Raw genomic sequence first — 26,763 nt, forward strand, 5'->3', positions numbered from 1 at the left:
TTATTTCCATTTCCCTTTGAAACTGCTCTCTACTGCAAGTAGTTCTAAAGATAGACTGCACTAAGAAGCAGTTTCTGATTTCCAGAAAGTACTAGGTTCCCAAATGGTTTAGATATTGACTTAATCTTTTATACTGGAAATCCAGTACTCAGCACTGATCTGAGGAATGCAAGCTACCAAAAGAAAGCCATAAAGGGTGAGCTGCGATGAGAGAAAACTTTCAGTAGACTATTCCTGCCCTGCGTTAAAATCTGAGTCTCTGCATATGGGTTCAAATCTGTTGTGAAATCCTGGCTGTGATGATCATAGAACCAGCAAGTGTGTTAAGAAGTAAGTGCTTCAATTTTGATGAGGAAGAGCTTGAATTTGAGCTCTTACTGAGACTTATTCCTTCACTGTATTTCATAAATCTGAAATACTCAGTCTTCTCATGTACCATAGCAGTGTGAAGGGCCAGCGTCACTGAATCACTGCCAGTTTGTACTGGAAAGACATAAAAAAGGGTGTCAAAGGACAGAAGATGTGAAGAACTAATCATTCTGTTGACCCTAAGAGGTAGAGTGCAGCAATTGCTAACCACAAAAACCGACTTTCATGTCTAGGAAAAAGCAAATATCAGTATGAAAGAGCAATATCATTAACAAGGTACCAGATAAGGGAAGTAGGTGAAATTAATCTCTGTGCTGAGAGGCAACACATGGTTTATTACACACACGAGCATCCACCAGCTCTCTGTTGGGACAGCCACAAGGTAGAACACTGGAAGGGTTTATGGAAGAGCAAAGTTTTTAAGACCAATGTGTAGCAGGAAGTGATATGAAAACAGAAACCAATAGAAGACACAAAGTATGTCTTCATTAGAGAAAATCCCTGTGATGCAACATCTCATGGAGTCCTACTGTTTCTTGTATGAGTTCAGGAAAATGTGATCAAAAGCCAGTGAGGCATATGAACAATAATAGCTTTCCAGTATTTTTTGCACATATTGAATTCATATGAATAAAAAACATGTAGGCCTGGAAGAGTTTGTTGTGTGAACTAGAAATTTTCTAGAACAAATGAAGTAAACCACCAAACATCCGTGTGTATCAAGTGGCCAGTGGACCTTGTGCACTCAAAATTTTCTAAGAAGAAAGGGTTTGGAAGTTAATTTGGATTTTGGTTGTAACTTGACAGTCTTACAAAATGCCATGAAATAGCAGAGGGGTTTTTATTATCAGTCTTGCAAAACAAAGGATATGCAACAGAGATATAAGCATAAGATTATTCTGCAAGAATATTTGTAGGAGTCTGGTGAGTAAAGACAATTATCCAAAGTTCCCTAAAGGCGAGCATAAAATAGGAATAGTGAGATAAGGTTGAGAAGCTGAAAATTTAGGCTGAGCATAAGCAAATCTGATTTGTTACGCAGACAGAAGACAAAATTCATGTTCTTCCATAACAGAAAATTCATGGGTTTTGAGACCTGGGAAAACTATTTTGATCATATGCCAAATCACTGCAACCTTTCATTTCTGCATCAAAATCACAGTTTTGAGGTCTAACCTGCACACTACAAAATGAAGTCTTAGTCTTAATTTTTTTAATCATAAAGTCCGTCAAGCCCAGAAGAACTGTCCCAGTGATGAAATGCTTTCCATGTAAAAGAATTGTGTCCTTATTCTCATATGAAGTGGTTTTCCTGCAGCTTCCAGACATAGGGCTCCTGCTATGCCATCTCCACCTGTCCTGCACGGCTGTTGAGTGCTACATGAACATCCCGTTCCTCCCAGTGAACTCCAGTTTTCCAGTCTGTTTTGAAATGTACTCTAGGAATGGCTCAGCAGTGCCACAGAGATGCTGCATGACATGACAGACATGCATGACATGACATGACAGACATCTGCATTTCATCAGGTGAGTCCACACAAAATGCCAACCAACATCTTCCTAAAGTTGTTCTCCTAACTGATGTCACCTTCCCCTTCTTTCCCTAGCAGACTTTCCCCATTTTTTCCTCCCATGTTAACAGCAGCATCACACTGGGAATTCATATTCATCGTGTTATCTACTGTGATCTCATTGTTTTTGTTCTGGGGATGCAATTGCTCATCTTGCAAATGTGAATACATTCTTTGTTTCTAGATGCATAATCCAGCACTTAACTGTGATGGAACACATGTTGACAAAATGAGCTGCTTAACAATGTGCTGGGGCTGCGTTTTCATTATTTTTTAGCTGCCAAACCTTGCATTATCTAAGAAGTTTACTACTATTGATTTCTTTTTCATTCCAGGACATGGGGAAAGATGTCGAATACCATAGCAGAATTTTTTTTCCTCAGTTATTTATGTCTTTCCAGCAGGAAGAGTGTGCATTTACGATTTAATATTTCATTATTATATTTAATATAAGCTACTATGATTTAATGTAGTACAAATACGTGCATGTATCAAAATGTTGTGCAGGAGTAAATCAAATTACCATTATTTAAATAGACTATACCAGCATGGTTTCTTTTCTCCTGTAAGCTTGCAGACTGATTTTTAAAAATCAGGTTTATCTAATAAAACATATTTCCCATAATATCATGCACACTTAAAAATAATTTTATGGCATAAAATTTAATATTTTTTTTCTAGATGGATGTTTGCTTTAGGGTATTAAAACATCTGTTGACATTGTATTTTGCAGTAAGATTTTTGAAAATAAAGTTGTTGGAACTTTTGTGCTTAAATCTTTTATCTAACAAAATGTATTGTTTTCTTTCATTTGTGATGACAATTTAAAAAGAGAAAGGAGCTACTGGATGCTTCCCTTTATTCATTTCCTCACACCCTGGCTTTTTTCTGGCCCTTTTTTCTCCATTTCCTTTTTTTCCCTCAGAGAAAATGTAAAGTGATATTTTAGATTGGAAAGTAAAGAATTTGAAAATTACGAAAACTAGAAATTTATCACTTCTTTTTCCTAGGAAACAAAAGGCTTACTACACTTGAACTACTAACATAATTCTTGACCATTTGTTTTCAAAGGAATTTATGAGAAATAACTGTCTAATTTTGCTGGAACCTGGTGATATTTGAATTGAAAACTTTAAGGCAATTGAATTAATTCAGAGGAGATGGTGTAAAAGCTGGAAAGCACCTCTTTTGAGGAGCACCTGAGGTCTGAGGCATTTCCAATACAACCTGTGTACTCCATTTGGCTATTTAAGCTAACAGTGGATCAGTTCACAGTTCCACACACTGCTGAGGGAAAAGTGAAAGAACCTGATCTGCAGGTTAAAAAACTATTATTCAACAATTTCCATGATGCTTTCACTTTTCCTTACTAATATCAGGTAAAACAACCCCCTCTAGAAATTAAAAACCTTGCAACTTGCTCCAGGAAAAGACATTGAACAGGCCATTTGCGTCACTGGTTGATGAAATTAAAAATACGTTCATCTTTTCAAATAAACATTGAATGAAGTCCAAGGAGAATTTACCAGTAGCTAAAATATAAGATTTCCTAAGGAATGCATTATTTGCTGTGCATTTGGCAATACACTGCCAGGTCCTAGGGAAGTGGAATGCAAACATGACAGGGTCTAGTAAAGGAGGTCACAAAAGACAAGAAAAGGTCTCCTGGAGCACTGACAATGTTCTAGAAATTGAAAAGCTGATAAGTGTCTTTTTCCACTTGTGAACAAAACTCCCAAGCGGTTAAGATTTATCAATTTCATTGCTATAAAACTGAACCACATATACAGTTTTTGACATTTTTAATATTAAATAAATGGATTGACATTTTTGCCTTCTTTTGCCCAGTTTTCTGTGTTTATGCAGTTGGTCTTCTTTGTCTGTCCTTGACCACCAATTACTTTAACACCTCCTGACCAACTTTAAAATCATCATAAATATCTACACTATTTTTTTTTTTAAATAGTCCATAAAGGGATACTATCTATTACTTTCCCTTCAGGCAAAGAATCAGTATTTTAGAGGTCAAAATCCACGTAAGAGAAATCTTTTGAGACTTGCTTCATTAACTGCGTTGCCTGACTCCAAATAACCTGAGAAAGAGTTAGAACATCTCCATCTATGATTAGTAAAGCCTCCCCTACTTCAATATCCTACCAAGGTTATTCATTTAAAAGCAGGCTAACTGCACGATAAAGTTCTTGCTGTTTCTTAGCTCTGATGGGAGACACTGAAAGTCCACATAAAGGAATACAAAAGGCACAGAGCTGCTTGGAGAGGGATTTTGACAAGTGCATGTGACAGGACAAGGGGGAATGGCTTTAAACTGAAAGAGGGTGGAGTTAGATGGTAGAAAGGAATTCTTCCCTGTGAGGGTGGTGAGGCCCTGGCATAGGTTGCCCAGGGAAGCTGTCGTTGCCCCATCCCTGCAAAGTGTTAAGGTTGAGTTGGACGGGGATTGGAGCAATCTGGTCTAGTGGAAGGTGTCCCTGGTCATGGCAAACGAATTGGAACTAGATAATCCTTAAGGTTCCTTCCAATCCAAACCATCCTGTGATTCTCTGGTTCTACTTTTGCAGTAGAAGATGAGGTGAGTCCAGCAGCTCCCACTCCAAAAAATGGTGTCTTGAAGTTGACTGTGAGTGTGATGGGAGGGATGTTTGCACTGGTGGTTCTTCTTCCACAATACTCAGTTTTTGTACAGCTCCAACATGCACTTCCTGGTAATGCTTTCAGCAGAGTAGTCAGCATCTCTCCTTTGGAGCCTTCTCTTTCAGCTTCTGCCATGAGAAGATTGCTCTTTAAATGGGTTTGGGTTTTGCTCTTTTCACAGTTTTCTTTTGCAGTGATACCTACTCTAAGCACAAACAGGCTTTTTGTTCCCAGGTCTCCCAGTCTAGTTTTAGAAGGTTTAAATTGCATTAACAGAAAACGTTGTGTTAAACAGTTTCCACTTATGGTAGAAGGACAGAAGGTTTCATTGCTCTGCACTCAGTATACAGAACACCTCCCTGCCTTCAGCTTCTTGCAACTCTATGTCCTCCCTGGAGGATAATAATTTCTCAACAGTAACAGCAAAAGTATCAACTAGAACCTCAAAGAAACAGAATTTTTCACCCTCTAGGGTGTCACCAGGTGCAGTAATCTGCCACTAGGTCCCCCTTTATAAAGCAATGCAAGTACTCCCTCTAGTAGGTTATAGCTGTGGTTTCTGAGTTAGTGCAAGGTTTGCAGAATACTATAGTACTAAATGGTTTCATGGCAATGCTAGAAAAATAGTTTTCTTTAAAAGCAGAATATCAACAGCAGTGGAGTTCATGACATGAGGAAAGTCTATGGTATTTAACATTTCCAGGGCAAATTTGCATTTGAATATGGATTGGGATATGTGGGTAGGGCAGGTCTGTGTCATTTCAGGTTGTAGAGGAATACTTTTCCTCCTTGGACTCTAGGAATACAGAGTATGAGCAAAAAATTTCCTAGTGCTGAAATGCCAGGGATGACTGCAGGAAAATGCAAGGACAATGTGCCGAGGCACAGCTACATGTTCTCAGGGAACTGAGAATGATTTTAGAGACTGCTGAGCCACATAATGTGGCCATTGCATTCACCAGTGAAATACAGCCACGTCTGGGTAAAAGCCAGCATCTGCTTACCAGAGCAGCACCTGCACAGTGCTTGGAGCCAGGCAGTGCTCACCAGCACTGCATCTGACCTGCACAGCAGGAGGAATCGGAGGAAGAGACAAATGCAAATATCCTCACTGAAAACCAGCCCAGACAGTGGGGACAGTGTGCTCGCTCTTGCATAACAAAACCTAAAGAGCATTTTTAGTGATCCACAGCGGCAAAGACCTGAGGTTTTCACCCTATTCAGCCCTGTGCCCGCATCTTCAGCTGCTGCAGCTCTCCCTGCCACTTTGGGCATCCAAAATAGCATCTCCTTCCTCACCCCACCATCAGATGAGTGTGAATGAAATGTGACCTGTTTCTCCACATGCAGCAGGACCAGCACATGGAAAGTTACAGTTGTCATACCTGGCAATACTTTTCTCTGAAAGGCCAGGAACACAGGCACATGACGGTGGCATGAATAACATGGGCTGCTGCTGTCATTTTTTACTGCTCATGGACAAGTGAGCCCTGAGCCAATGTGGATCCTGCATGCTGGATGTGACTGCAGGCAGTTATCCCACCAGAGAGGAGAAGTCACTTCATGGGAAGGAAATGGAGTGAAAAAGGATCAGAAATGGAAAGATAAAACTGAATTATTAAAAGCTCAACTAGCTAGTGGCTGCACAAAGGACATATAAATGATACAATACTGAGTAAGGTCTTTTTAGTTCGTTTGGTATTTGCAATAGACTCCTTAAGCCTTTGATTCTATGCAAAGTTTTTAATAGTGTAGATGAATATAGCAGATAAATATTGATTTAGAACATTTGGCAAATGGTCTATTGAGTTCTGTATCCTTTTTCAAACTCTTCAGGGGAAAATTATCAGACTAAAAGAAGGCAGCTATGGGAAAATTTCTTCACAAGTGAAATTCCTTTGTACCCATTTCTGAACTAGGTTTTTTAGCATGGTCATTAATTTTTATGCTTCTTCCTTATGGTTATGGTTTAGTGTTGTAATATTATTCAAAATAATGAAGATGTTTTAGCTAGCTGTGTAAAAATCCAAACTTTTCTTCATCAGGCTGAATTTTGAGCCACAACCATATCTCACAACAGTGAATTCCAGTAATGATTTGCACACAAAATGTATTCCAGGAGAAAAACAAATGCATTTGCTGCCTTTCATTTTTGCCCAAAACCCAGAGGCACAATTTTGGATTTCCCTGCAGAGGATCACAGTATCTAATGCAGGCAGAGAGCCTGCTTGATGGAGCATAGAGTATTCACTCTGTGCTTCCTTGGGTACCTGAGTCCACCTTTCCTTCCCAGCTGAAAAGAAACAGCAGTGCAAGACCGAATTTTTCCAAAACACATCAAAGAACACAGGACACATCCTCAGCCTACCCCACAGCTGCTCTTTCCTGCAGATCCACCATGCTCCTGCAGAGACCAGAAGCCACCATCAATCTTCCTTGTGTATGGAGCTCACAGGAAAGTATGAACTAGTAGTAAAATATCTGGGAGAAAAGATCTGGCAGGAAATTTTATCCAACCTGAAATAAGCACAACCCTACATATAAAATATCCTAAAAGTATTTGCATAAACATAGATACTGTGAAAAATTACACTCCACAGTCGGACCAGACAGACCCTGGAGTTATAGGTGCAAACTGCAGCAGTGGAAATGTTAAGAAATACCTTTATAAATGTGTGGATTTTTAAGCCCTGGAAGAAGCTGTCAAGGCAGGTTGTGGAATTGCTGTTGGTGCTATTCGAGGCTGGATTTATCAGTGCCCTATTAAGGATGATATATGTGGAGCTAAATTTTTTCCATGATGCAGCTCCTTTCCAGCCCAAATTACCAAAGGTAAATGTGATGTGCATCGATACATACTAAGCACGAGGAATGAGACTCCTGCTTTAATGAGATCAACACGCAGAAAAGGTGCAGCCAATAAAGAACCTTAAATAACCCAGTTGCAGGAATGAACATTGCCATGAAAAGGTAGAAAAATGAAAGCAAGAGGTGTTCAGACAAATGTGTGGAGCAACGGAAGAGGGAATATCCTTTTCTATCAGAACTGAATTGGTGTATTGATTCAGTAGTAATCATACATTTGAAGTGCAAAAACATACCATTCTTTTCAGCTTTTGACTTTTTAGGTTAAATCATTCTCTCTTCTTTTGTCAAACCACTTTCTCCCAAGGATTTTAGAAATGCTTGCAACAAATTAGAAGCAGTTCAAGTGACAGCTACCAGACTGTTAGCCACAGATGGAGAGCTGAAGAAGATGTTTTATTAATAACAATAACAAACAACAGTGTTTGAAGACTTATCTTGGGATAAATATGTTAATCGAGTTCCAATTAGAGTCAGAAGGAGGAAGAGTTTATCTGACTTTTTTCAAGAAACAAACCCAGAGAATGTATTTCGTACTTGTTCTGTCATTACAGATCTGGCAGGGATGGTCTGTGCTTGGGCAGTGGTCCACGGGTGAATGCTTCAACCTATGCAGAGCCTCAGAGTCACTGACCTGCAGCCCTGCAGTCCTGCAGCCCCACCCTCCCTGGAGGATGACATTTGTGTTGATAAGAGAGCTTCTGAAGAGTCTCTACAGGAAAAGATGGACCAGAATTCCATCTCTAAGGGATTCGAGGCAGTCTGTGCATATCTGCTGTATATGCAACCACATATCTATGTCTTAGAGTTTATGTATATAACAGAATCACAGAATCACAGAGTCATCAAGTCAGTTAGGTTGGAAAAGACCTCTGAGATTTTGAGTCCAGCCTGTGACTCAACATCACCATGTCGAGTAGACCTGAGTGCCTCATCCAGTCATTCCTTAAACGCCTCCAGGATGGTGACTCCACCACCTCCTTGGGCCTGTTCCAGTGTCTAATCTCCCTTTCTGTGAAGAAAGTCTTCTTCATATCCAACCTAAATGAGATCAACACGCAGAAAAAGTGCATCCAATAAAGAACCTTAAATAACTCACTCTAGGAATTAGCCTGTTTTACCACCCAAAACCCACAAAACCTCAGGCGTTAAAGTCTAAGAAGTCACACTTTTTCAGAGATGGATAGAACCTTCCAGAGATTAACACATCTTATCCCAACTTGTCCAAATAGCTGTGGAGTTTCCTATTTCTCCCTATTGGCTGCAAAGGAAATTGAGATTGTGTCACTCAGTTAAGGGGGGAATATTTGAGACACATGAATTGGTTGCTACAAACCCCACTGCTGGGACTGGGGCTGGCTGGACTGCTTTGTACATCCCTTTCTGCTGGGTGTGAGAAGGCCCAAAGGACTTGGTCAGAGATAATCTCCCCTCAGATGTGTTTGAGGAGAGGACAGTCCCAGTCCAGTTGCCTCTCCCTAACCATCACCACTACAGGACATAGTTGCAGGACCAGGCTGCATGGTGCAAGTGCAGCAGATTACCCCAGGACGGCTTTAGTCTTCTACTCAAATTCCAGGAAAGACTGTTCTTGGGCTGTTAACCTTTCCTATAGAAATGAAAAACTTGACAGGAAATACACGATGTTATGGGGAAATCAACTTTACAAATATGCATAGTTTCTAAACCCATTCATATGAATTATTTGTGTTGGATGTCCATCCAAAAAATAAATAATCTTAAACATTTTTAAATCTTCTAATTTATTTCCCTGCTGACTCTTTTTTTTTTTTTTTTAATTCCCATTTTCCTCTGTAAAAGTCAAGAACAGAATTTTATAATTAAGGACAAGGTGCTTCCAAGCCCTTAATGATTTGCTGAATGAGTAGGGACATGAACTGCTGTTACATCTAAATGACAGATTCACTGCATTTCTGAGTCATGGACAAGTAGGGGTTTATGTCAGGAGGTCTCTTTTCTCTAAAGGGTCGTTCTCTTGCTCTTCATCCAGATAGCAGGTGATCATATGAGATTCATATGGGATTTGCTTTACTGCTGCATCAAAAGGACAAACCCAAAGTCTGAGTCACTTGTGAAATGTTTCTGTCACATTTGTAATCAGGAAGTCCATTGCTTGAAGGAAAGGTTAGAATACTGAGATACTTCATGTACAGGTAAACTGGTGATAGCCTGTACTCTGGCTCTCACATTTGTCTTCTGAGGTTTGAAAAAAATAATTTCTCATCTGAACTAGGACTTTTTTTCTGCAATTTTCCATGACTCTGCCACTAATATAACACTGTGACATCTCAAATTTACTGAAAGGTGATCGCCAGTCATTATTTCAACAACTGCCATCCGAAAAAGGTTAGATGGCTTCTATCTGAAATGCTAATAACTGCCCGGAGTCTTGTCTGCTATTGCCTTGATTCCTCCTTCCATTTGAATAAGTCCAGGGAAGGAATAATGGGAAATTTTAACAGAAAAGTCTGCACTGAAAGTACGATCTCTGCCATCCATCTTGAGCTCTTACATCAGTCATGGGGCTACTGCTGAATACATGTAGCCTATTGGTTCTTAAAGGTTTTGTATCTGTTTACTACATCTCTACCAACAGTGTGGTTACTGGCAGGAATGGCAGCAATATTGGGTAGAGCACCCACTGAGATGTTCTTTACACAGTCAGTCACAAACAGCTGTTCCCACAAATATCTTATGGACTTCATGGTCTGGCCTTACAAATGACAGGAACTGCTTCTCACATCCACTGTGAATCCAGCCTTCTAAGAAACACTTACCCTTTATAGTACAAAAAGCATAATTACACTATAATTACATTGTATATGGTTTTTATCATAAGATTTCCACTAATCTATATAATGAAGCACTTCATGGACTGGCCAAAAATAATTACAATGTAAAATGATGTAATTGGTACACCTGCATTTAAAAATACACAGTCAGGACCTCAGCTGAGTTAAATAATTATCTCCCTGATGATATCAGTCTGGTTCCTGTGCATTAAAAAGCAGATCATGGGAGCAATAATATCTCAATTATGTAGTTAACCTTCTGGTTATATTAATTAGTGATGATTAGGCATGGGAAACCATAATTATGTCACGTACATAACACCCCTTTGAAATTGCATATGAATCCAAACACAAAAGGTGGATGTGAACATCTAACCAGGGCCAGAACAAATCTGAAACTTAATTATGTGACCCTCTTTCTCCTGTCTGAAACACAGCCAGTCATGACAGCTCTGCTGATGTTAAATTTGTAGAAGAAACTGCAAGTTTTATTTGTCCAGAAGAGAAAAGCAAGGTAGAACTGTCCCCTATTCTGATTTCACATAGAGGTTTCTAAATTCTGATTAAAAAAAAGACAACTAAAACATCTAGGCCCAGTTACTTAATAAACAAGGAGGCTCTGAGACTAAAGAAGCACCTTTTCATCAACTCACAACATTTATCCATTTGCCTGGGGTATGAACAGGTAAAAATCAGGATCCCTTGCTCCTGTCTGCAGGAGATCCTGGCAGCCAAAGAATTATTTGTAGGGGACCTTTCTGAAGAGTTTCTCCTGAATGACTTCAAAAATGCAGTGGTAGACACTGTACTGAGGAAACTTTTTCCTGAGGCAGCTGTCTGAAGAAACTGTGGTGTTGGGAAGAGGGAAGATTTTCCACCACTGTCCTCATGCCTAACTTAAGACTGAAATTTTTCACCTTCAATGATAAAGAGGAGAAAAGCCAATCTGAGCTAACACTCTTCCCCCAGTTCAGCAGAGATGTGCTTTATCCCAGCAGACCATTCCTTCACTGCAGGACTGTGGTAAATAATTATGGTAGAGGTCATTCAGTCTAAATTTAGAAAAATATTAAGCATTTCACTTTTCTGTAGGCTTCTGTCACCTACTGAAACCCAGAGCCGCTCTGCACTGCAAGAGGAATTGTGAATCTAAACATCCAGGGTTATTCATGTCATTCAGATGGCAGCATCCTGCCACCCTTGCAGGAAAAAGGACAAGCCCAGAATATCACAAAATTTCCATTAAAATTAATCCTTTGAAAAGTGAATGTTAGAGGAAACTGCATATTTTTGACCAAACAAGTGTGTTTTAAATGGATGGTTTGCAAATGTCAGGTTGAAGTGTTCCAAAGTTGGGAGCTGCCAGAATTAATGCTGCCTGTGTACTCTGCATTGTACTTGCAGGGTCTGTGTCACTGTTATTGCCTGGTTTTATCTTTTTTTTAACCTAAGTAACTTGAATTTGAAAGTTTGACTTGCAAATCTGGCATTTTCAGTTCAGGGAAACCCCACCTTGTGTACTTTTTCTTCTGTATTCACTCAATTATTATTTGATGTGCTATTTGCTTTCTGCTGTGCCAGCAGCAAGGGACACTGGTACAGCATGGGCCAAGGTTTTTTATTGACCAACAGAATCAACAGTCTTGGGGTCTGCACTGTATCCACTCTGGTGTCAGACTCCAGGTCCAGCAGAAAACTGCCCAGTGAGGGCCCAGGTCTGTGAGACCCTGGGGGTGTTCTGGGAAGAGCAAGGTCTCATTAGGTGGCAATGTCCCTTAAGGGACTAAAGGCACACGATACTTTGCAGAATGTAAACCCCTTAGATCTTGGTAAGACATTCTTCCTGTCTTTTCCTTCGTTAAACTGTAAAAGTGTTGCCTAATATTTACAAGCAGCAGTTCCCAAGCACTGCAAGCTGTTCTCTAATGATATTTTCAATTTTTCAATTCAGTTTGAGTCTCCTGAATGAAATTTCTGAAGAAGAGTTACATAAATGCTTTCTTTTGCAACCTGAATTGCATTCAATATAATATTATAGAAACAATCCTTGCAAACATCTCACTTCAAGAGAGGTTGTTTTTTCCTTTCCTTTTGCTCTTGGCAGTGGCTGTGACAAGAATGACAGCGCAAAACACAACAGAAAGTTATAAATGTCACTTTTCCTAAGACAGCAAACAAAATCATGGACTATTGAGGTGGGAAACTGAGGCACCCAGAAATTCTCACCTCTGTCTCACCCTGGGGCTGCAGGGAAGGTATAAATTGAGGAGCTCCTTGGGAGTGAAAAGTTTGGGACCTGTCAAGCAAAGAGAATGTGCCACCCATATCTCCAACCATCTAAAAAGAGACACCAACAGAGGAATGTACAATTTAGGGAAGGTGCTTTTCATCCCTACAGGAGCCTTTTGTCTTTACTTCAACTTGATGCACAAGCAAGGCAGTGCCCTTTGGTTCCTGCTTTGATATGCACCTCCTGACACACCAGGAAAAGGCTGCCAAAATCTGATAACAACCATAACCCCTCTTCTTCACTGTCATCCTTTGTTCTTCTTCATTGTCATCCTCTGTTCTTTGTTTCCTGAGCCCACCCCTCGCACAGGTCAGGAACCGTTCCTGTCACAGCCTGGCATGTTCTCTGCTGACTGTTTTCCCTTTCCCCATCTCAGCACTTTCTTTCCATCAACTCCCCTGACATCACAGAGCCATGCACAACATCTGAAGAGCTGACACAGGGCAGCCCATGCTAGGGGCCATTGTCACAGTTTAGCAGGGCAGATGACTGAATTAGGGTCTTTGGCACAGCCTTGTTTATCACTATTAATGAGGCTGAACCAAATGTGCATGTCCTTGGGGTTTTTTGCCTCACTCTTCCCTTTCTCTTTTGGAATCTTGACCAACCCCTCTATTCCACTCCTTCCCACCTCAAGTAACTGCTCCAGAAATTTTGAAATCAGGACTGATGACACCACAGCTCAGCCGTTTTGTTTAGTGACACACAGGCATTATTAGGGGATGGATTAAATATGAGGAGTTTTCTTAGGGGAAGATAAGAAAATGTGGTCTTTTGGGAGGTTGAGGTTTTAAGAAAAGTATAAGACCCTTCTTCAAACCTTGACTCGAGCTTGTGGCTTTCCATGTTTAGTTGTCTCTTACCATACTGTACTTGGTCTTGAGAACTAGAAGCATGAATGTAACTTAAGCAATTAGCTGTAAGAATGCAGTGCTCTGGCCACAGGTAAGATTCCCTACCACTAAAAATCCAGTATGAAAATATTTAGGTCTGGGCTGCCACCACTGAGATTTTGCACAGGGTAATCCCTGGGGTTCAGACTCATGGTATGGCAAAACTCTGACAAACGGATGTGAGGGCACCAAACAACACTGCCTCCATAACTGAGCTGGGCACCTTTCCTTCTGCCTTTCCAATGCAACTTCCCAGCAAACTCATCAACCACACGGATGCACTAAAAGTGCTTGGAACCAAACAGTAACAGAAGGAATGACAGCAATTCTTCTGCCTAAAGAGCTGGGTTTTACGTTTGTTCTTCTTCTACACCTTCTCCTGTCTGGGTGCAGCACAAAAGAAATCTCAGCAGCTGATCTGGGATTTCACAAACCAGGGGATTATGCACCACAGATCCTGATAGGCTCCTGTGCTCACAGCCTGGCAAACACAACTGTAATCTCCTCTTTGAGATAAAGTCCATCAATCTTATTCTTACACCAACCTGTCCCGCTCTGCCCCTCAGGCAGAGCTTGAAGAAAAGCCCTCCTTGGGAAAGATGTTAAAATCTGCCTTTCCTTGGTACCCTCCTGTTTAACTTACTCTTTTGGCTGGCCTCTCATCAGAGTCGGGTCAACACATATCCTTGTTGTCTGCTGAGCCAACTAGTTTTCAATAACAATTTCTCCTTCATTCTGTAACAGAGATCAATAAAACTGCCCCTCTCTCATATTGGCTGAGATTCCAGGAATGTCATTTGCTTTTTGTTGTAGCTACTGCTTTGTTTTGTTTCCATTTTTCTTTCTGTTTTCTTTTTTTTTTTTTTTGGCAAGGCACAGATCAATTTAGCAAGATGAAAATGACTTAGACTTTCACTCAAAGTAAAATCTGCACTTTATAACTGAGGATGTAATTTACAATCCTGTCATTAAACTCTGTTAATCCTATTATTATGAAGATAAATAATTACCCATAGCGAAGAAAGGGATTCCCAACAGAGTAGAATTATATTTTCCATCAGTAATGAAAAATATCCCTGCCGCAGTGACACTGGAAATACAGATAGTGAGTACTCCCAGGAGTCCCAGGAAAGGTTTGCTACGCAGGCAGTCCTTCATGGAGCTCGAGAGGGTAGCAGTCAGGAGAATCAGCATCAGGCTCACCAAAATCTTGCCCCTGGCCAAGAGACTGGTCTGGTGGAAGTCCTTCCAGAGGCTAAAGGATGCTAGTGAGTAGAGCTGCAGATCCTGGTGATCCAACTGCATCTTGTGCATCAGTTTACAGAATTCGCTCTCCCACTTCTCCCCAATGAGGTCCTGGGTGACAGAGCCATATGTTTGGAGGTAGTAAGTGATTTGGATGGCTCTGGCTGATTTGACTCTCTGGTCCTTGCTGTTTGGCACTTCCATGACCCCTCCAAGCTGGTGGCCAATGAAACTGCTCCTTCCATCCTGGGAGAGAAAGCAGAAAAGATGAGCGTGTGGTTATCGTGCATATGCCGTGATGCAGTGATAGACTCTGTCTCCTCTCACAGACATGCCGAGAGCTCTGCTCAAACACCACTGCACTCAACAGGAGCCTTGCCATTCACCTCAGTGAGCTCTGGGATCTGTCCCTGCTCCCTGCCACAACTCCGTCTTATTCATTATAGGCTCATTTGCATTTCTGTGCTGCAGTTCAGGGACTGCTCAGATACTTGTTGCAGCCTCAGATGTTCCCAGATGTCCAGGATCATCCAAAACATTGCATGCAAGCTCCTCACCCCATGGGAGAGAATGACCTCCCACACTTAAGTGATGGGCAATGACAAATCTCCAATTACTATGAAAAGTTTGAGGTGAAGATTAATTTCTGGAAGATTTGTGATTTCTTGACACTTTGGAAATGATTTTTAGAAGTTGGATGTGTACAGAAATGAAGCCTGATTCCTCAGTATACAGACAGATCCACAAAGTTTAATAGCTACTCTGTCTCCAGAAAAATATAATTAAAATCAGACTTTTTGAATAGTTTATTTGAGATTTGATGGATTAATATCAGTGGCACAGAGAAAAGAATCTACCTTAACACCTCAGTCTAACCAGGATTTGTTTTTTTATACATTTCAAGAGTATAAACCTTATTCTGGTCTCAATTATTTCAGTAAATGCTAGGACATATAAAACTCCATGACAATCAGTAAAGGACACATCAGGCCCACTCAGGATCAGCCTCTGTCTGTTAACAAGACCAGGCCTTTTTCTGTAAAGTTATCTGACCCCATTGAAATATTCGTTTGGGGTTGTTTTCTGCTGTTGTAAGATGGATTTAATAAGAAAGGTCCTGTAAGAAAGGTCCTTGCTCTGAAGCCACTGGCTGTGGGATAACTGTATGTGCCCCTTCCAAGACAGGGGAAGCTTGTGTGGGTTTAGAAGATCAAATCCAGTTGCAAACTGAGGAAGAAGACTCAGTGAATAAAATTGTCCCAGCACAAGTAATCTCCTTGATCAAAAAGTCTAAATCCAGGGATTAAGTGTCTATTGCACACCAAATAACATTTTGCTTTCTCCCCCATATAAATTGGATTATAAATGTTCAGATTTATTTCCTCTTGTATTCAATAAAAACACAAAATGATCAAGGCAGTTGATGTCTAAACCACCTTGCAGCAGTGAGTTCACATTAGATAACATTCTTTGCCTAGGCGCACTACTGGAACGAGCTGACAGCTTGAATTTGGGAGAGGCTCTGCTCTCCACATGCACACATGGAAGCAGTCATCTGCAAAAGGCCAGAACCTTTTGGGGGAGACATTTAAACATCTATTACATCCAGCATTAACCATTTCTAGAAGCACCTGTGCTGCATGCAGGTCATTATCTGAAATTGCTAGATAGTAGTAATGATCCCATCCTAAGGAAAAATCAGTGAAATGAGGCTTTATGAAACATAGATATCTTCCAGCATGTTGACTGATATTGTAAATATCAGAAATTGGGAGACAGTGTTGAAAATATTTTATGTACTCACCTTGCCTTCAATCAGGTATGTAAAGGAGGTAATCCTCCCGCTGAGAAATTTCTGCCTATGCCTACTTTAATGGCAGGAGCTCACACTGTTCCCAGCATTTGCCTGCCACAGCCCAGGGAACATGACAAAGTGCTTTTCAGAAGTTCATTTTTTTCCCTATTCCCAGTTGTTATTTCCCACCAAAACAGTGGCTTCTGGCAAGGGTATCCTGGCACGAGCTGACATGAAAGGTGGACCGCAGTGTAGTGCCAGCTTCCCAAATCACCTGGAGCCTCATTGCAAATGTCACATAAGCAGAGACAGCTATCACAGAGGGGCAGCTGCTGCTGTTCAGACTCCAAAAAATCCTTGTCCCCAGAATTTCATGCTCGAATCCTGTTTGGATTTTTTATTTCTACTCTTTCTAAGGAGAGGTCATACCTAACACTCACGCACTCACAAAAAATTCATTTCCAAGCTGGCAATTAAGGCTTGAGCAATGCAGTCCTGGCTTACATCGGATGCAACTTTGCAGCTAAAAATCCCCACTTGGCACCGCTTTGAAATTTTGGAGAGAAATTTCACATTTCCTCAGTGTCTGGACAGTGCTGACGTTCAGAGGCTTGCAGACACTGCAGGATGCTTTAGCAGCACAGCTCCCAGCCCAGGCAAAGCGCTGTAATTCAGGTTTCATTGATTCACTATGCAGCAGGCATGGCAAGGTTATGGGAAACTTTGTGATGACCATCTGCCTTCCCCTGCGAAAGGTGCAGCGAGCAACGGCAACGTTTCAAAGGAGGCAGCAGAGCAGGCACAAATAAATCATGTTCTGCCGTATCTCCCATGAAACAGCAGATAACAGCTATTTTTTACACTGATGTACAATAGGGCACCCAGCTCATATGTCAGCAAAATAGAGAGTAAGCTTTCAGATGGAATCGAGGAAATTGCAGGCGCTTGCTGTGAGGACACTTTGTCCATTCCCTTCCTTCTGGAGGCAGATTGTTTCCTATCTAAGCAAGGGTTTTGCCTTTGCTGCTGTTACAGTGTGCAAACATGAACCTGGCACCACAGATATTGGGAAAATGGGGGTCTTCTCTAATACAGCTCTTGGAGAATCATAGAATGGCTTGGATTGGAATGGTCCTTAAAGTTCATCTCATTCCAAGCCCCCTGCCATGGGAAGGAACACCTTCCACTAGTCCAGATTGCTACAGACCCTGTCCAACCTGTCCTTGACCATGCCCAGGGCTGGGGCAGCCGCAGCATCTCTGCAGTTGTTACAACCTTAGCAAGGAAAACAGAAGAAATATGGGGAAAAACAGTCTTTCATTTATCCCATTTTATGGATGGCAACTGATGTGTGAAAAAATCGAGACCCAGTGCTGCCAACATGACTTTCAGCATCTCCCAGAGTCCAAGCCAGGGACCTACCTACTTGGAGTCTCATGGGAGCTTCAGGGGAGTTATTCACTGCCCCAAGTTCTCTGTTGTCCTCCAGGACAAATTTAATTAAAGAACGAGTCATGAATGGCTAAACTCCTGAACTAAGCCTAAGGTTTGGGAAACAAAATGTGGCCACAATGACTTGTATAAATGTTGTCTGAAGATCCAGGCAGGTTTTGAACAAGATTCCACAGAGTCCTTCATGAAAAAAGGTGCTTTCTGCTGATAACTACCACGTCCTTCCTGGTATATGCTTACATGCTGCTCTTTTTAATTCATCACAATAGTTTAATGTTTCAGACTACTGACTCCTTACACCTTTTACCTACATCTGCTGCTACTCTCTGATCCTATATGCAGAAAAACACCTGCCCCCCCCCCAAAAAAAAAGTAATAATAACAGTTATTGGTTGTACATGATTTTATACCCATGTATCTCCAGAGATTCTACAACAGAAGATGCTAACTATCTTTAGCAAGGTCACTTGCATGGTTGGAATCTTGTTTCAGATTCCCAGTCTGTGTCTATGTGTCTTTCTTTTTCCTTTTTGAGTTTTTTTTAAATGTCTGATGAAAACTTAACAGTGTCTTTTCTCCCAGATTCTGATGGCAAGTAATTCTCTCCAGATCTGACCATCTTTAAAGATGCAATGAAAAATAAATCACTTGCTGGAGCATGTTATATTTCATCTAGAACAAGGGCCAAGCAAAATTCTATGCTTCAATGGACACTATTAAATTGTTTTTTGTGTTCTCCCTTCTCCTTTTCTAGATGCCCCAAAGCCATTTGATATATTTAGATTCTGAAAGGGAGGAGAATAAGAACTAAGATGACAGGCATGAAAAGGTTCACACTCCTTTTCCCCCAGCATGATGGAATTTGCCACCTGTGTTTATGCAGACCTGACCTTGCATGTGGTTGAAAATCCAAACTCCTTGTATTTTCAGCAGTAAAATTCACTAAGTGTGAATGGATGGATACAGAATAAACCCCTACCATGGTTCAGGCTGGAAACTTATCTGTAAAGGATGCTTGGACCCTTAATTTCCTGAGAAGATATGTAAGTGGCATGGGAAGTTTGACTTGCTCTGGAGCTGAGGGCTTCTCAGGTTAGAGAAAACCAGCTGCTCCTACTGAGCTAAATATCTTTTGCTAGTGATAATAGTAGTAGGCACAGATCCTCTCAGCATGCAGCCCAGAGGGACACTAGAAATACTCCCTCACTACTAAAATTACCTGTGACCTTTCTTTGGGTTTCCTTAATATTTTCAGTGCAGCTGCTGCAGGCCCAGCTCCCACCTGGGGGTTCTGTGTGGTCACTGCAGCACCAGCCCAGGGCAGGGCCTTATCATCTGCTGGGGTATTTTCTTTGTCCAAGATCGCATTAAGTTAGAAAGAAATCAGGACTGTAGTCACTGCAGCAAAGGGAGAGCCAGCTGTGGGGATTGGCACTGAGGGACGTGGTTTAGTGGTGGGCTGGCAGTGGTAAGTCAGTGGCTGGACTCAGTGATCTTAGAGGTCTTTTCCAACATAAATTATACTCTCATTCATCTCTGCTTTTAATGGCATCAGCCTCCACTGGGTTCCTTCTCATAGGAAAAAGGGAGGATTTGAGGTATTTTTGAGAGGACGTGGCTTCTGCCTTCTTAGTGCCCCTCTCAGCAGAGGTTGGGCTGGTGAGGTTTTTAAAACTCATTTCAGATCCCTGGCAAGGAGGAAAGGACCCCTTGTTCCCTACTGCTTGATCACTCATTCAAGTACAGCTACAGGACATTTGCCAGCAAATTTACCTCTATTTCTGCTTTTCTTTAACTGCTACCTCTCATCAGCTGGAGTGGTGGTTCATTATCAAGCTATACTACAGAAATGTTAGGATAAAGCATGCCATCCTGGTTGCATGCTATTTTATCTTAAAAGCTTAAAGTGATCAACAGAGGGCAACCAGGAATGTCTGTTGAAATACATTGTGTGGTAAACATCCTAGTGAAATCAGTGCAGTTGTTTCTCCCTCTGATAAGGACATTCCTACTCTATTGTAGGTCACAGTAAATATTAAGCAAAAACCACAGAGGTTAGGATGAAGCAAGTTGCTTTTCAGCCAGCTGACTGTTTTCAAGGTAAAAAAAAAAAAAAAAAAAATTTAAATCCCCTTTCCTTTAAAGTTTAACATATTGGGCTGCTCATGTTCCCCTCAGCCTCACTGCAAAACTTTAGAGGGAGGTTTTTCCTCCTCAATCAAACTGATTTTTCTGTCCCTGACCCTGGTACAATTATGCACGGAGATCTTGTAGCAGTTGATCCCTGTTAAACAGCCACCAATTACCAAAAATTCTTGCAGCATTCCTTTCCAGCACAAAGCACGTAATGCTGATTCATGTCAGCATTTTCCCATAAATTTTTATGTAGCAGTTTTCCTGCCCCTGCGCTGTGCAGCTGTTCTGTATGGATGAAGGATGGAGGGAGTGTCCAGAGCAGGTGAACACTGAGGGCAGCACATTTGAGGTAGAGCTGCACCTTGGATGGCTGGGAACAGGGACACAGTGATGGCCAAGGGGTCTGTTCATACAGCAAAAATGAAATGTATGAAAGTGGCCATGAGAAGTTATCCAAGAAGTAATTGTCTAACTCTCTGCTGCAATAAAGAAGAATTCAGTTATTTCCAGCTACCCAGCAATGATGAGGCTCAGCTCACCAGCTGGTCAAGCAAATTTGGTTTATAGTCACTGAGAAGAGTCAGGCACATCCAAAGGATGATCTGCTCCATCCTGAGGTACAGGTCAGAAGCAGATTTGTTCTCTGCAGTTGCCTGTCTCTCACCATTTAAGGCAGAGGCACGAGATTACTTAAGACTAGACCCCAGATTTTATCATGCTGAAAACTGCCTGATCTGCCTTGTCATTCTTGACTCAAGCTGGCCCCTTCACAGACATGTCCTGCAGGTTAACAAACCCACAGACATTCATCCCCTTCCCAGGGAAACCATGGACCACTAGTGTGATTTTTATGTGAAAGAGATTACATAGAGTATCCAATAGGGAACCATAACCATTTGGCACCTCTTTCTGATGACTCTGGGCCTGTGCTCCTATCCTCAACAGCTTTGGGTTTCTATTTTTGATAAAAGAGACAAGAACAGGTGAGAAGTGCTCCAAGAGACTTATATATTGTAGTATTAATAACAGAGAATAAGAGAAATGTCCCTAGGACTAAATCAAATTATGGAAGAATTCATAAGGGTGCAATAGCAAAGTGTGACTGCTGTTAGAGAGCTTCTCTTTGGATGAGCTTCTGGCAGTGGACAGGCTGTTTCTGAGTGGCTCTCCTCACTTTGTTCCTTCAGTATCACCCCCTCAGGTTTTCTGAGAATCATAGTGTGGTCAGGGTTGGAAAGCACCTTTGAAGGTCACCTGGTCCAACCACCTGCAATGAGCAGGAACATCTTCGACTAGATCAGGTTGCTCAGCCATGTCCAACCTGGACATGAGTATTTCCAGGGATGGGGCATCCACCATTTCTTTGGACAAGTTGTTGCGGTGTTTCACCGCCCTCAAGGGACATCTCTGTCAAGGCAAGGGAAGGACAGAGGGAAGGAGAAAAGTCTCTAACTTCACCTTCTTCCTTCTCTTGCACATCCCTCTGGGATGAAAATATGAGATAAGCCCTCTCCCTCCGAGACCAGCTCTACTCCACTTCCTTCCTAGACTGTATTTCACATTTACATCCTTTCCAACCCTCCTTCATTCTTTGTTCTATCTTCCAGCTCTTCGTTGTTCAACTGACCCCTTCACTCACAAGGTCAGATTCCCATTTGGTCCATCTCAGATCCCGTCCCAGTTCCTCTTGGAAAAGAGGAACAGATTAACTGCCCGCCAGAGCTTTGTCCCCAGCTGTCCTGAACAGCACCCGTGCACCCAAGGACACAGTGATGTCCTTGAAGCTGATGAGCAATACCCACGTGGGCTGTGATCACTCACCTCCCTCGGTGGGAAGGGTGCTGGGAGACAGTGGCAGCCACAGAAAACACAAAGGGAACTGAAGCACTGGGAGATCATTTTGTGGCACAGCTTGTCTCTCTGCCTTCCATCAGGAGCAGGACACAGGCCCCGCAGTGAAACAGCTTTGGCATAGACAGTTCGGGGAGGTGAGCTGATGTCTGCACCCCAGCCACATGAGATGGTTGCAGGGGTGAAGGGCACAGCTTGCTTTGGATGCCCAGCAACCTGGGGATGCTAGGGTGGCTCTCTCAGAAGGAAGGTGGGTGGCTCAGCAAAGTTTGTTGTAGGTGACACAAGTTCACCTGCCACAGGAGATCCATGTCAGCAGGACCTCTGAAGTCGTAGGTTACCCTGGGTGTGTAAATCTACCAGGTCAGGCATTAAAACGCAACCATCTTGTTTTCAACTGGAACAGAACCTATCCAACCTGGGACAACATCTAAGTCTCTGCCAGTTGCTAAGCCATGAAAAATGCTCAGGTACAATTAAAAAAAGGAAAAGGTGCTTGTCTCTGTGGTCTTGTTCACAGCTACTGTTCATCCCAAAAGATTTTGTTTGTGCCAAGGAGAAACACAGGAATGAATCACTGACAGCAATGCCTCAAGGGAATTGCACAAAACACCAATATTTGGATATATACAGTTAAACACTCTCACTGATATATGCAGGAATGTGTTTGAAGAATGCATTTACCATCTCTCATATTTGGCAGTCTCTGTGAATCTATACCATGAATACTTTTAATCAATGAATGCTCCATATTAATTCTGATTTCCTCCACAGCTCAAGCACAATATTAAAAATGTTCAAAGGAAAGGAAGAAAATTGCAAAGAGCATTAAAAATATAAGAAATGCTTTTTCAGTCAGACCAGTGGTCCACCCAGCCAAATTTTCAGTCCCTGTCAATTTCTAAACCACGATGCACCAAGACAGTGTCTTCCATAACACAGATGTAAGATGCCTTTGGGACTTTCAGAATATTGTTGATTTCCCAGATCTTCAACAAAAAAGAAATGAAATGAGCTGCTTGGAAGAAGAAGGAATGGAACTGTTCAGTTTTTTAAATAGAATAATCCTTCTCCTAAATGCAGTGATTTAAATTATATTAGCAACAAAAAGTATGCAAATTAATGAATTAAAGCTATCTTGTACCCCAGTGAAATCCAAGACAGTTTTGTTATCTCAAGAGGGTCCTGACTTTCTCCAAATTGAGTAAACAGGACAACATTTGACCAACATTCCTTCTATCTCTTGAGAATATTTAATCTTAAGATTTCTTGAGATCCATGGAGATATAGGTTAAACAAGATTCTAATTACTAAATTTAAAAAGACAGCAGAATGCACCAAAAGTATAGAAAACCTTCTTTCTTGTCTGCTTTTTGTATCAGAAAAGCAGAAGACATAAAACTGCCTTGCAAAATTTCATCACATACTCCATAAGCCCAAGCTGAAGAGCTTTGGGTGAGTGAGAATGGGATCCAATGACTATCCCTACCAGGAGATTCTAAAGAGAGGACACAGGTTTTCATTGATATATTTGTCGGTTCTCTTGCTTTGTGAGCACCCCACTGTGTGCCTCTTCTAATTGCTTTCCCTACACCACTTGAAGTCCAATACACAGAAGACATAGGAAGAAAACCTACCAGAAAGCAAAAGGGATTGGATTTGCCTGGTTTTATTACTTCATTTAAAGGAAATATTAAAAAAACAAACCGCAGAGACTAAAAAGTGAGCAGTAAAGCAGATCCACAGGAATCATTTAAGCTCTTACAATCTGAAGTTTCAATAATGACACAGAAAAGGGTGGGTTTTTTTCTTTTAAAATTATGTTCTATGTTGGTAAATATCTCTTTAATTTTATCTGTCTCTGCTCATCCTATTTTCTCCAGGGACCAGCAGCCAAAGAACTGAAACACTGCAAAAATGTTCTATCAAAGGCAGGAAGAAAAGAAGTAACTGAGAATCAGACAGAGCCAAGTGTGATGTGGCAAGATTTTGGGACTAGAGTGGTTCTGAGGTTAATTTACAGCTAAACTGGATTAGCTAAACCCAGACTTTGAATACAAGATGCTGCTGTGCTCTTATCCAAGTCCTAGCAGGGACTTCTACTCTCACAATGCTCAGTAAGATATGACAAGGCACTGCACAAAGCAGATACAGTTGAGGACACTTAACACTCATAGTTGAAAATTCTTCTTTTCTAAGAGATAATTAATCAGTTTCCCCTCTTTTTTATTATTCTGAAATTTGGCATTGTGAAGCAATTTCTCTGCCGTGAAGCATCCCTCCCTTCTCTCCAGCACACACTGGTTTTTAATGAGTTTGGCCATTTGTTAGATGGAGAGAGCCAAAAAAATGGCTAGTTTCAGACATTTTCCTTTTTTATTCTTTTTTCTTTTTTTTCATGGTGCTGGACAAGAATCTAGGAAGGGGAAGTGAGAAGGAGGCATTTAAGTAGGCCTGTGTTTATGCATTAAAATCTAACTAAAGCTGGGGTTCTGCTGACTCCCGCCCAGGGTACTTTTGAATTCAGTACATTCAAAGAGATTTTTGACACCCACGCATGAACATCAGCAGGTAGTTTTATATTTGTAAATTCTGTCTCAAGATCACCTTGTAATGTGTGCCCTTTATGGTAAAATCCTGTGTTCTTAGTAGCCCATAGTGATGAAGACGTTGTCATGTGCGATCCTCTGACAGGTCTTTAATTCTTATTCCACTTATTCCACAGTAAAGCCCATGGCATCATCTGGAATTGTTCAAACACATGCAGATGCGGTGTTTGGGGACATGGTTTAGTGCTGGGCTTGCCAGCACTGGGTTAATTGTTGGACTCAGTGATCTTTCCAACATAGATGATTCTATGATTCTCCTCTTTGGGCTTCCCATTGCCTCTCCTCACTGCAGAGCTCTTACACTGCAAGTTCACTGACACTGTCAGGGCTGGATTTCTGTGTTTCCTCAGTCATACTCTGTGGGAGAGGGTGTCTTGCAGGGCAAGAGGGTATCTTTGCAAGGTCAGCACAGGGCACATTGCAAAGATAAACAAGTGTTAAACAACAGCATGAGACAACCAGGAAATTTTGCACCATCCCAAACCCTTCACCTAGAGATTGCAGGGGCTGCCACTGAACAAGCTCTGCATGCCTGGAAAATTATCTCGATGCAGCCTCTGTGCTGTGGAGGACTGGGAGGACACAAATGAAGTCCAGCAGATGCTGAGGTCTCGGTTCAGACCACAATCGCTGGTCCCCAGTGAGGTTCTGGCAGGGCTCAGGACCGCAGTGTGCAAGGTGCTGTGGAAACACATAGCTGGAGAAGCTGCCCATCCTCCACAAATCTTCCCATTCTGGTGCTGGACTTTCTTTATTTGCTGTATTTCACAGTGTGAACTGGTGATGCTGCCAAAGGAGAGGTCCCTTCCCTCTTTGTCCTAAGCTTGCATCTCCTGCCTGCCAAGCTTGTGAGCAGCTGCTTATGTGGTAAAATCCAGGTTTATACAAACTGAACAGGAGGGGAAAAAAAAAAAGAAAAACCAAGTATTTAATCCCCTCATCCCCTCCTTGCTGCCATCTGGCAGAAGGTTTCTTTAACATCTCTGCTCAGACCCCCCAGTCTGGTGGAGATATCAGCTGTGCCACACCTGAACAGCTCCATCCTCAAGGTGGCTGTATTTCACAGCTGAGTATTTGTCCTCACTCTGGGTACACAATCCCTATTATCTTCAAGGAGAGTTTCTGATTTGGATGTGCCTCTTCAGCCAGAACAAAGCTCAAAACATGAGAAGTCAAAATTTAGGCTCTGAGGTCCTGAGTCAGGCTGCCTAACCAAAGCGTCAGCTTGGAAATGTCAGGACTACTGTGAAAATGTCAGGACTACTGCACTGCCTGCTCCAGGAAAAGAGAACAGGGCACCCATGGAGGCCAACTTTGATCTTAAATGGATTGAACCTCATTCTTAGGGATTTTAGCCCTCATAAATCCTGTGATACCCCAAAGCCTAGTTTAGGCACCTTCATAAAACGCTTGAAGTTAGGCTATATGTGTTCCTAGATGTATATGTTAATGTAGTGCTGCTGTTAAGAATGAGCTCAAGATACAAAGTAAGATGAATATTTAATTACTGTGTATAAGCACTTCTGGAGAAATGCAGAATATACTCTGTAAATAATAATAGTATTAACAACCATCTTTTCAACTTGTTTCAGATGTTTCTCTGCAATGCATTAAAGCTTTTCTTCCCAAATATACATTTTACAATTACTTTAATGCAATAGATGTTAAAAAACAAAAAAGGCTTTTCAAAATCACCTGCTGTGCAAAGTGATTTTTCAATTTTATATTAGTATAGTCTGTTTGGAAAGGTTTTGGTTCTGGCAGAACAGGAAGGATTGGACTTTTAATTTTAAAACAAAAATGCTGCAGATGGTGGGACCTTGTGGTATCTAGCCACCTTTGGATTTCAAGCAAATATTTAGGGAAAAAATTCTGATAGAGTAAGCCAAAGAGTAATCAGATGGTAAAGCACTTCCAGATGATAGAATTCCAGCATTTGTCTTCTGAGTACTCTGCAAAGTCTCTGTCTCCCTGCTGCAATAAACTGCCAATATCTGGCAATCTGTTTTGGAAGAGGATGGCATTTAATTCCAGTTCCTTCAGTGGGAGCTAATTCCTTATTCAGATTAATGTATTTTAGTTCTTTTGAAACTGTCTAATAATAATTTCCAAAAAGAGATTTTCAAAGTCCTGTCAGAGACTTAGAGTGAGAAAAAGTTGCAGTGGACTTGAGAAGGACCCTAGATTTTCACCATGGTTATTCCGGGAGGTTTTTCTCATGT

At 41.4% G+C, this 26,763-nt stretch overlaps 1 protein-coding gene and 1 long non-coding RNA gene across 3 annotated transcripts in view; one reads left to right on the plus strand and one right to left on the minus strand.

Annotated features, from left to right (window-relative positions):
• PTCHD4 (patched domain containing 4) overlaps positions 1–26,763 on the minus strand; it is an 87,685-nt gene that overhangs the window by 48,075 nt on the left and 12,847 nt on the right. For both annotated transcript variants that reach the window (XM_048298838.1, XM_048298837.1), the window contains exon 2: positions 14,464–14,944. In XM_048298838.1, coding sequence (XP_048154795.1) covers positions 14,464–14,944 — 481 coding nt within the window. The remainder of the gene's footprint in view (positions 1–14,463; positions 14,945–26,763) is intronic.
• LOC125323670 lies at positions 1,852–8,552 on the plus strand. Its single transcript, XR_007202604.1, has 2 exons — positions 1,852–1,896; positions 8,012–8,552. It is a non-coding gene; the product is annotated as an uncharacterized LOC125323670 (long non-coding RNA).

Source organism: Corvus hawaiiensis, chromosome 3 (genome assembly GCF_020740725.1).
Source record: "Corvus hawaiiensis isolate bCorHaw1 chromosome 3, bCorHaw1.pri.cur, whole genome shotgun sequence".
Lineage (NCBI taxonomy): Eukaryota > Metazoa > Chordata > Aves > Passeriformes > Corvidae > Corvus > Corvus hawaiiensis.